General features: G+C 32.0%; 2 protein-coding genes across 2 annotated transcripts in view; one reads left to right on the top strand and one right to left on the bottom strand.

The window, feature by feature from the left end:
* LOC139489648 (leucine-rich melanocyte differentiation-associated protein-like) overlaps positions 1 to 12,593 on the bottom strand; it is a 511,226-nt gene that overhangs the window by 175,104 nt on the left and 323,529 nt on the right. The window lies entirely within an intron of this gene.
* Positions 4,695 to 7,107, top strand: LOC139489644 (uncharacterized). The gene is made up of 3 exons (XM_071276275.1): positions 4,695 to 4,730; positions 5,470 to 5,957; positions 6,413 to 7,107. The coding sequence occupies exons 2-3, from the start codon at positions 5,486 to 5,488 to the stop codon at positions 6,772 to 6,774; spliced, it is 834 nt and encodes a 277-aa protein (XP_071132376.1). The 5' UTR covers positions 4,695 to 4,730; positions 5,470 to 5,485; the 3' UTR covers positions 6,775 to 7,107.

Here is a 12,593-nt window from a genome sequence, read left to right as displayed (position 1 = left end):
CATCCAGGTCTTCCACCTTCTAAAATATAAAGCTTTTAAGAAGTAAGCTTATGCCGCCGCCGGATCACTATCCCTATGTAGAGCTTTCTGTGACAAAAGTTGCAAGCTCGACAAAAACTATAGACCTGTAAATGTGTTACCATCCGTCTTGAATCCAAATAACAGCTCATTCCAGTGCAGTGCATGCATATATAGTGTCTATGTCTGTGTTTATTTTTTTTGTGTGACTATTTGATTTATGCATGCTTATCATTAATTTGTGCTATGCTTTTTTTCATACTATGCTTTTAACTTTTATGTCATCTAAGGTATCTTACTATGCACTATATGTTTTAAATTGTTTAATTTTCGTAAGTTTTGTATGTGTGTCATATATTTGTTATTCAGTCAATTTGGAAAGCTAACTAGAGCAGGTGCTTATGTAGTTTATTGAATATCTAAAACTTTCAGAACTTCAAGATTAGCTATCCGATATATTAATAGCAATATTTGTATAGCGAGACCTATACTACCGTGTATCATCGGTACAGCGGATAAAGCTTTATAGGTACTTCGAAGCGAGAAAAGTTATATACCGTACATTCAATAAACTATGCACCATACAGAGGGTGTTATGTGGTCAGCTATACACCGTACACCACGCTTCTTTTCGGAATAAAATCAGTGGCGGATCCAGAAATTTTCATAAGTGGGGGCCCACTGACTGACCTAAGAGGGGGCCCGCTCCAGTCACGCTTCAGTGATTCCCTATATAAGCAACCAAATTTTTTCCCAAAAAGGGGGGGCCCGGGCCCCCTGCCCCCCCCCCCCCTAAATCCGCCTCTAAAAATATCGAAAAATAACATATGTATGAAAGATTTCAATGCCAATTATTGAAACAGCCATATTCTTATTACGCACACACAGTGACCTTCTATCAGAAAAAGAGTTGCAATGAATATAGAATCATATCGGATGAGACGAGCGCCAACTTCTTTGACAAGTATGTGCACATGTTTTTAGTAAGCGTTCTTGTTTTGGGAAAATAATGAGACTTCTCTAATCAACAACCTACGACCACATCATTTCTTAAAACAACAATTATGTTAAGATTGAAGTATACATTGATATTATGCGGCGTTTTGTAAATGCGCCGATCTGCATTTCATTTGCACCGATTTTGTTCTTTCATTTGCGCCGATTTTATTTATCATTTGCGCCGAATTTTATAGGTGAATTACAGGTAAATTATAGGTGAATAATTACATTAGATGTATGTTTCATTATAATACGTTATTCTGATTGGCTAACTGCATATCACGTGCTATTCCTGAAACAATTGCATTAGACAATAAAATTTATCATTCATGATGACACGAGGTCCCACAATAAAGTGCACAGGTGAATTAAATGAAAACTTGATAAAAATCGTACGTGTTTTCATGATTCTAGCTAAAAAAAAAAGTAATTATAAGTATTGAATGCTTCTTTTTGTAACTTTATAGGGTTGTAAAAGCGTTGACCGTGCGCACATTTTTAGTATGAAGCGCTTCCGCGCTTCATACAATATGTACTTCGGTAAACGCTTTTACACCCCAATAAATTTACAAAAAGCAGCATTCAATTCTTAAATAATATTTTTATTTACCATTACAGACCTCTTCCGTTGTCCAGTTGTACAAATGTTATGAATTTTCAATTTAAAAGCACTACGTTCACATACTATAAAATCAAGAAGTACAAATTTAGATAAAATCTCTCTTTTTATAACTTAACAAAGACAGACCCAATGGGGGAGGGGGTGGTCCCTTTCGTGAGAAAAATTGGGTTGCAGGGCCGTAACTAGCCTGTTTTAATAATGAGGCAAAATAGATATTTGCCGAGCGTAGCAAGGCGAACATTTTTTGGCGAAGGGTCTGGGGCCGCTCAAGGCCCACACAAGCTCTTAGAAAAATAACGCGAAATCGTGCATTCTGAGCGTTTCCCGTACGCTTTCTTGCATTGACACGGCTTAATTAATTTTTAGCTATTTTTTTCGACAATATTCTGGTCCCAAAGCAAAAACATAGATTCATTGTAATTTAAGACTTTAAGGTTCTAGAGAAAACATTAAGAGACCGATATGTACGATAAAGCAAAATTCGCAATTCTCATAATTATTAACACCGGACCTATCTGTCTGTTCTTGTCTTGTATTGTGCTTAGACCGTTTAGTGATTTTTTTATTACAAGATTTAAATATAGTGACAGTTCAGTATTATACTTTAAGTATTAGTACTGCTTAAGTCCACACGAGGGACCATCTTCATCTTGTTCTACGGTATTAATGATTCTTTCAAAGTATTGTTGTTGAAGACCCTCCAGCAACTATCAAGATGAAGAACAGGAACAAAAACTTTGACCATTGATCATTTGCATCTTTTCTATGCATTGAGTTTGTGTACGATTAGGTCCTGTGAATTTAAAAGGGTTTCAACACGACTTAATGCAAGTTTAACCCTTCAATGTAAAAGGTCATATATTGGCAATACCTTGTTGTTTTTTTTCAAATTATTTGTTAATTCAAACCATGTCAGCTATCTAGTTTTATTTACAAAAAAAACCTGTTGTGTATTCTTTGATATCAATTTCAATTATCCATGCAGAAAGAACCATTGTTTTGTGTCTGGAGAAGCATTGTATATTCTTAAAATATTTTCTCGCACAATGTCCGGATATCGGTGTACATGCAGCATTGCAAAACCACTTTCAAAAATGAAAATCAACACTCAGACTATAGTCATAAAGTAGGACAATAAATGAACAAAAGACACACCCGGGACACAGAAATACAAACAATAGACCATCAACTCTGAAAACTAAAAGAAAATAAAAACATGGATAACGAAAAACATCAAGGGACACCTGAGAGTGAAGAGAACTTGCTTCTTGCAAGACACTTTCCGTGAAAACAATTTGATATAAAGACAATCTTTTGTTTCATTTTTTTCCATACAAACGTAATATATTAAAATCATAAATCTGTTCTTGCCGACTATTTCTGGTCAAAACATCTAATATATTCCTTTCTTGTGATTTCTTCTCTTCTATATTTGTCGTAATAGTCATTAACGAAGTCCATCTTTTCTTTCTCTGGCTTATTTACCGTACGGATATTCTCATTTTAACATGCGTAAAGGCCTGGATTTGTTCTTCATGTCGGTGATGGTAAGAAAGATTCAAGGTATAGTGCATGTACAAGTATTTACTCACCTGCAGTCATGAAAAGTTCAGTATACTTACGACCAATCTTAGTCGTAATCTTTTTTTGTGAAATTGACTCATGTGTCAATTGTAAATGCAAATAGGAGCAAATATAAATTCGGCGCAAATGAAAGAATGGAAATTTTTAAAAATTGGCGCAAACCTCATAAGCCCATATTATGTAAACAAAACTAAGATTTTCATACCGTGTCAGAAGAAAAATCGATCACAAACGCTTGGTTAGGGACGATATCGAAAGATCAGTGTCGGATAAAAAAAACTTAATTCATATAGTTTTTTCACTGACCCCCCTAGTCCCCTCCTAACTTAATTTGGGGAAAATTGATTGACCAATAAGGATATATATAAAATCGATCTCAATTAAACAAAACTTGTAGCAATTTTGTCCCCCCACCCAAAACTTTTTGAATTAAGTTTTTTTTCATCCTTCATTGATTTTTTGATGTCGTCTCTTAAATAAGTACATATATATCCGCTGTACCGATGATACACGGTATGTACAAATCCTTGGCAATAGCAGAGACATATAATACATATTTTTTATATTATTATATGTCTCTGGCAATAGCAATCTAAAGTGTATCCCATTTTCACGTTTTCGTAAATAGCCTCTACTTTGTTATACATTTGAACCTGAGACTACTATATGTGTTATAGTAGTCTCAGTTTGAACACAATGATATACTATCGCTATCTTGAAGAAGAAAAAAAAAACGTCCAAAAAAGTTATGTACATCTGAAACTACAATAACACAGATGAGACTATTATAATATTACTGATATTTTTCAAAATAGGTGAATATTTGTATATATAGAAAGCACATAACATATAAAGCGAAACTAACGATCTTAAATTTGTCTTAATCATAAAATCTCAAATTGTTCTTAAAATACATATATATGTTGTTGGTACATGAAATTCTGTTTTATTGATGTAAATTAATCATATGGTCCCCGACTTCGTTTTTTTGCGAAATAATTCATTAAAAGTTGTTCTATAGTCTGGCTCAAGCTTAATTTGCTGTCCACCAAAAAAACGCGATTACTTTTTTTTTGTGGAAATATATTTTCCAAAAAATGATTGGAAAAAAATTCTATCAAAATACAATTTTGACATAGAAGATCCAAGTAAGAAAATCGAATGGAAAAGACTTGTAGGAATAAAGATCAAGGAATATTGGAAAAATGAGTGTCATATGTAATAAAAAATGAAAAAAAAACATCACTTAAATTTACAGAGGTACAGAATCATCCATTAAATGAAGCTCACAATATATGGAAAAGCGTAAAAAAAACAATAGTAAAAAAAGTTTGACACATTGTCCACGTTTATTACTACCATATTGTTAAAATTTGGCTTGAGTCATTCGTTACCCCGTAAGAGGCCTCAACAGTTTCCGTATTTAATTCGTGTCTGGACTCGAAACTATTTTAACAGGGTACCAGTGAAATGTATTAGAGCGCAAGGGTTGCTTGTGGAACATTATGTAAGAAACAGTATAAAGGAAACTAATGTCTATATAGCATATTTTGATAAGTTCAACAACAGATTACTGAAGGTTAATAATGTATTTAGAAAATTAAAAACCAACGGTCAAAGAATAGATTATATTTACAAAAAATAACACTTCTGCACATCATCAACAGTAAATGTCTTCCTTACTTTCACTTTCGACATAATCGCTACTTTCACTTTCAACAATAATTTCCCCATGTGCATGTTTCACTTATTTCAAAACTGTTATTCAGAAATTATGCCTTGAAACAAAGTCCTATATCAAATTTTATAGCTTAGTCTTTATGTAATCGGTCAACTGTGCTTGGTGAAAAGAGTGATTGTAAATTGATCTTCTCTTACAGAATTTATCTGCTCTTGACCTCATGAAAATGGTTCTTCCGTAAATGTGTAAATTCGTGATGAGGCCAGTTTCGCATCTATATATACCTTTTTTTTTTTTTTTAAATATTCAATCGTTTCTACCCTTAGAAAAATGAAAGCTTTTCACATCTACTTTAAGACATCATCACTACCAAATTAGCAACCCCCTATCTGTATCGGCTTTCTGTAACTTTTGCAGTAGGTGATACAAAAATTGGAGAAGACTTTGTAAACTTGCTGAGATCTTATTACACAGCAGTTTGTAATCAGTATAGCTGTTTTTATCAGAACATGTGAAAGTTTCATTATTAAATTAACTAAACCACTTTCCCAATATTTTTATTTAGAGACAATAGACAGTTCATGATGTCTACAACAAAGAGGTCAGCGGGAAAAAGTTCTACATCAATAGCCTCAAAAATCAGAAAAAAACTTGACTCCAGTGATGTCCATAGTGATTCTAAAACTAAAAAAATAATACCCAAAAGAAATGAAGAGCAATCCATCAAGTTGTCTAATGACCCAAATACAAGTCAAGTGAAACAAATAAAAAAGACTACTAGTGCTATAAAAGCTTTAGACTATACCTTCTATAACAGGCCATGTGAGGACCTTGCAAAGGAGTTACTTGGTAAGAAATTGGTACGACTATCTGATAAAGGAGAGAGACTATGTGGTACCATTGTTGAAACAGAAGCCTACCTTGGACATCCAGACAAAGGAGCTCATTCATACAAAGGAAAGACAAATAAAAATGAAGCAATGTTTATGGAGCCTGGAACAGCTTACGTTTACCACATACATAGCTACTGTTGTATGAACATATCAAGTAAAGGTTTGTAGTTTGCTAAAGCTTGTAATTATTTTGACTTAAAATACTACTGTGGATTCATTATTATTGTTGGATACCAATTTTAGTGGTTTTCTTGGGTACAGGTGAACCACAAATTCAAATGTTCAACAAATAACAAATAACAAATTTTCTTTTGGCTTTGAACACAGAAATCGACAAAACACAAACTCAAATATCCATGTTAATGCAATTTTTCCTCAATCTTTAGGTAGGATTTTTTTTTTATTGAAGTGTACCTTCAAGTTTCTTTCTGAGAGCCAAAATAACTGGTGTTTCCTAAAACAGTAAAATTGATTAATAATAGCAAACAGAATTGCATGAAATCTATCAGTTGGTAAGCAGATACAAAAAAAAAATAAGTCCATCCATACACATTTTAATGAACACAAGTTTTTTTTATATCTGAAATTTCACAATAATTTGTTTAATTTCAAAAGGGGATGGTGCAGCTGTCCTTCTGAGAGCTCTGGAACCTGTAGAAAACATTCCAAGTATGATTAAACTACGACAAAAAAGAACTCCTGGAAAAACTTTCAAGTCACATGAACTTTGTAATGGTCCATCTAAACTGTGTCTATCTCTGGATGTCACTAAAGACCAAATAAACAAAGAAGACATGACAAAATCGACAAAGATATGGATGGAAGATGGTGATGAAATAAAACCTGACAGAATTGTCCATTGTAAACGAATAAATATTAACTATGCAGAAGAATGGGTTGATAAACCATTGAGATATTACATACAGGGTAATAAATGTGTTAGTAAATTAGATAAAGAGGCAGAAAAAGCAATGTAACATATATACAATGTATTATGTGAAATTACAAGCAATCAGTACTATTGTTGTATTGTTTAGAGTTTCACTTAAATTATTTAACGTAACTGTATATAGATATAAGATATCTTGTCATCCTTCGCTCTTATATCACTAATATGGCTGTACTTCATAGATTTCAAACAGAATCATCAGCAATGTACAGCTAGGGAGACAGAATCTTGTCAAAAGACTAGAACAAACTAGACCGAAGAGCAGATTTTGTATGTGCTATACATGGAGAGAAAACAGAAGAAACATTTTAGATTTGCTTTGAACTAGATATATTAATCAGCTAAGTCCCCCCCCCCCCCCCCCCCTAAAAAAAATGAATGAAATAAGAATGTGTCCCAAGTACACAGATGGCCCACTCACACTATCATTTTCCATGTTCAGTGGACCGTGAAATTGGGGTAAAAACTCTAAATTGGCATTTAAATTAGAAAGATCATATCATAGGGAACATGTGTACCAAGTTTCAAGTTGATTGGACTTTCATCAAAAACTTTAACCTGAAGCGGGACGAACGGACCCACAGACTAGAAAACATTATGCCCCTCTTCTATCGTAGGTGGCCGTGGGGCATAAAAATAAAATGCAGGATGCTGTGAATGAACAACAACAACAGTATATCATCATAACACAATTTATGTTAATTTTTTTCTGGAAATCGCATAACACATTTTATTTTCATAAGCCAGCTGTAGCATTTTTAATGTAGATATTCAATGCATGACTTTTAGATCAACTAAAGGGGATTGGTCTGTTTTTTTAAAGGGAGATAACTATAAGTCAGTAATGTGTTGTCAAGTTTCATCTGTTATCTATGTATACTTTGTGTAGTTTTAAATATGTCGTATGCCTATAGTTGTTATGAATTTGGTAAATATAGATTATTATATATTTTACTTTGTAAATAGAGCTGGTTCCCAAACCAGTGCATTACATTTGCGCGCATTACCATTACATTTGCATGCAAAAATCATTACGTTTGCTTGCATTTATTTGACAGGTAAACTCGGGTAAGCTCAGGTTATAATCTATACTACTGTGGAATCATTTATTTTTGTGGGTACCAATTTTCATGGATTGCGAAAAACTGACATATTCGAGGATATTTAAATTCGTTGTTTTGGAAAAGTTTGCATGCATTCCTTTGGAAAATTTGTATTTTGTTGAACATTTAAATTCGTGGTTTCCCTGTTCCCACGAAAATTGGTATCCAACGAATATTAATGAATCCACAGTATTAAACGAGAAGACCTCATTTTGTGTGTTGCTTCTCTTCCTCCCACAATAAATTGATCCTCATGCCTCTGTGTCCTCACCGTGTATCATCGTACAGCGGATATAGGTACTCACCAAGCGGGCGTGAGCGATTTTGATCTTACACGGTAACGAAAATCTTTGTTTTGTTCACATAATATCAATGTGTACTTCAATCTAAACATAATTGCTATTTTAAGAAATGATTTGGTCGTAGGTTGATGGTTAGAGATGTCTCATTATTTTCCCAAAACAAGAGGGATTACTAAAACATTGTAAAAGCATGTGCAAATACTTGTCAAAGAAGTTGGCCCTCGTCTCATCCGATATAATTCTATATTCATTGCAACTCTTTTTCTGATAGAAGGTCTATGTGTGTGTGTAATAAGTATAGCTGTTTCAATAATTGGCATTGAAATCTTTCATACGTATGTTATTTTTCGATATTTTATCCCTAAAAAAGTGTTGTGTACGGTGTTTAGCTGACCACATAAATCCTTATGTATGGTGCATAGTTATGTTGTTGTACACCATACACAAAAAAATAATTTTATACTTGTTTATTACCCAAAATGTTTCAAGGAATGAGTAATCACAGGTAGGTTTATGATTGGTGACTATTACTTTTGCTCTGTATTAGGTTTCTTTCAGATAAAACATGTAAATGTCTCAACAACTGTATCGAAATTGAAAGTTGGTGTTGACATTCACAACTATTTGCACTTGTACAAGTTAATTGTTCTTATTAGAATATCAAATTTGTTTTATGAATAGGAAAAAATCGATGCAAAAATTATTTGGGAGCAGGAATTTCAAATGTTGAGAAATGTACATTGAATATTGATCAAGCAAAACAAAGATTTTCGTTACTGTGTACGGTCAAAATCGATCATGCCCGCTTGCTTAGTACCTATATCCGGTGTACTGATGATACACGGTGGTCCTATAGGTACCATGTGTAGTCGCATGTGTCATCCATTCTTATGACTATTCAGTTTGGGTTATTTTGGGAGAAAAACGAAAATAAAGGCGTCCAGATATTCATTCTGTCATCAGACCGACTTTTATGGCAAACATGACTACCGGTTTTAACATTGAGAACCAATCATATGATAGATAACAAAAATGAAAAATAAATCAGCCAATCAGAGTGTTGTCCATATCATAGTTTTTAGATTGTAAGAACCACTACTATTATACCTTGGTTTTAACTTACACATAATTTTCATAAGTACTCGGACGGGGATAGGACAATTATTTTTGCGTTTATCTGCATGTACTGTATACATTTTTGTACTATGATTAAAATACTACTATAATATATACATTGTATAGACACTCTATATAATATAGCAGTGATCGCCATGGAGAAGAAACTTAGAATTTCAAATAGTTAATAGAAAATTAAATACACTTTAAAATATATAATATGGATACGTATGTTCATAGCAGAGACATAGAATGTATTATATGTCTCTGTTCATAGTATACAGAAACGCGAAAATGATGGAATATAACAGAAAACAAATGATAACGGACTTTGAAAAAAAGAGAGAGGGCTTAAAAATATTGTCCTGTCTCCATGTACCTATTTGACTTTTGATATCATTTCTTAAATTCTCCAGACATAAAACTTTTACAAAAATTCTTCCTAAAAGAGAACATACTTTCAACCAAGCTTCATAAAATGCCCGCGATTTCACTGTTAAGTCTAACAGGACTTCCGGTTTTAAACTTGCACATAAATTTCATAAGAGTACTTGGGACAGCACAATTATTATCGGGTTGATAGAGACTCTCTCTATAATATAGCAGTGATCGCCTATGAGAAGAAATTTGAAATTGATAGTTAATAGCAAATACACTTTATTTATAGGATACGTATGTTCATAGTATACAAAAACGCAAAAATAATGGAATTTAACAGAAAATAAAAATACTTTGGAAACAAGAGAGAGTGCTGAAACTGTTTCCAAGTACCTATGAATTTTGATACTTTTTCTGAAATTCTCCAGACACAAATTTAAAAAAAAAATTTCTCCCTACAACAGTATATTATATACATATTTTCAACCAAGCTCTAAATTCCCGCAATTTCGCAGGTGTGTTCTAGTACTTATTTATTTATAAATTTATTCAATTATTTTAAAGTATAAGTATCCTTTCCGTTAGTCACCTACTCACTCACGAGGAGGTGGAAGTGTGATTCAAGCAGGATAAGTCAGTTGCATTATATTCTATTAATACGAAAAGTTTTATATTCATCATATACTAATGATTTTCCCCCCCCCGATTTTCTATAAAAAAAAAAACTTCAACTGTTCGTGCCTTGACAAAACTTTACAAACTTACTTAAATTATTTACGAATTTAAAAGAGATCACTATTCAGGGTACTTGTTCACCCTGACAAATTCTAAACGAAGTTATGATGGATTTTATTATGAACACTTTATATCTTAGAATTCAATATAAACAATATATGATTAAAAAATATTTTCAAAGTTAATGATTTTAAGTCGTATCTAAATATGAAAATTATAGTCATTTTTATTTTGATATTATTTATATTTTATTATATTCCCTTTTTGACCCGAGTTTACCTGTAAGATAAATGTGCGCAAATGTAATCAAAAGCTGTGCGCAAACGTTAAGCATTTTAATCCCCAAATGTGCTCAAACGTAATGAGCCCTCCTAAACAAGGCCTCTTTTGTGGGAGATAATTAATATTCATAAGGACTTTTGATTTGTTTCAATAATTGAATCAACAGAGAATGACAACAAAAAAAGTAAATAATATGAGCATTATATTATGAAAAAAGAATTATAATAGCTAAATAAAGGTTAAGCTCTTTGATGTTATGAACAGACAACAATTGTATAAATGTATGGTTTTTAACCAATTCGGATGATTTTATATATATTGTTTACTTATATCGAAATATTTGCTGCATACTGAAATATAATGATATTCATCTTCAATCAGATGTGTATCATAATATACAAACTATGTTTTCTTTTCCAATAATACAATGTTATGGTGATTTGCAGACAATCTATACCTACAAATATACGGAATATACATATAGTTAAAAGTTTTTTGTAGATAATTTCAAAAGTATCTGGATTGTGTATATACCTATAAAATTGTCAATTTGGGGACTCATTGAAAAAAAAAAATTATTTCACTCACAAAACTTTCTTTTGTTCTTTTAAAGATTATTACCAGTATTTGTTAAAAATTGTAAAAAAACAAAACCAAAAAATCTATGAGTATAACAATACAAAGAAATTTTTTGAAAATTTTATGTTGATCAATTGCTGCCAATTTACTTGTGTATAATGATATATTAATGTTTGATTGTAAATGTACAATATATTTAGATTCACATATTATTGTGACAATTATTCTGGTAAATTGTTTTTATAAATAATTTTAATAAAATTACATATACCGGTATGTTTAACAATATAAAACTACTAGAACTGCCTGTTAGCTGTTATAACATGATGTTCAAACAATGTTAAATAATAAAAATAGAAATGTCATTCTTTAGTTGAATACTTGTTTCACAATAAATTTATGGATTTTATGGTTTACATGTATCCCATGCCACAACTCTATGAAAGTAAACTTAAATACACAGATGGCAACTACATTAATGTACAACATGTAATGTATCCTCGTGCCTTTTATTAGAACATGACCTGAGAAAGATAACTCGATCTGAAACAGTTCATCAAAAAGAATATTCAAAGCTTATTTGTGGCAATATGCAACTATAAACTCAGTGCATTCTGTAAAAAAACCCCATGTAAAATGTTACAACACAACCAACACTTTATACTTCTTTTCTGATCTATCAAGGACAATAAATAAATATAAGAAGATGTGGTATGAGTGCCAATGTGATAACTCTCCATCAAGTCACAATTTGTAAAAGTAAACCATTATAGGTCAAAGTAAAGTCTTTAACATGGAGCCTTGGCTCACACCAAACATCAAGATATAAAGGTCCCAAAAGTGACTACTGTAAAACCATTCAAATGGGAAAACCAATGGTTTCAATAACTCCTGATTGGCAAAAATGAAAATCATCAATATCAAAACTGACGATTTTAATTAAATGATTCATAAGTAATTGCGTGGAAATGACATAAAGTGCCTTAATGCAATAGAACAAGGACTATAACTACTGAATGGCAAAAGTGATTACCGCTAATAGAGAACTCTACATGAACTTTTTCATCAGTATTACAATTTGAAACCATTGGTAGAAGTGTTCTTTGAGTGAAACAATGAAGTGCCATTTTTAAAAAAAGAATTTTTGTTAGGTACATATTCTTGTAACAGTTCATTTCAAAATATCATATCTAAACGAAAACAAATTGTTATAGACTATAATGGCATTTGACTTGTTTTGTCATAAAAATGAAGATTAAACAAAATGTTGTTTACATCTGAGGACTCCTTATTGATCATAACTGTATCAGTTTACAAAACTTAAAAACCTACAGACAATATGACTAGCAGAC

Source organism: Mytilus edulis, chromosome 9 (genome assembly GCF_963676685.1).
Source record: "Mytilus edulis chromosome 9, xbMytEdul2.2, whole genome shotgun sequence".
NCBI classification, from domain to species: domain Eukaryota; kingdom Metazoa; phylum Mollusca; class Bivalvia; order Mytilida; family Mytilidae; genus Mytilus; species Mytilus edulis.
This window is presented reverse-complemented; position numbering and strand designations above follow the sequence as displayed.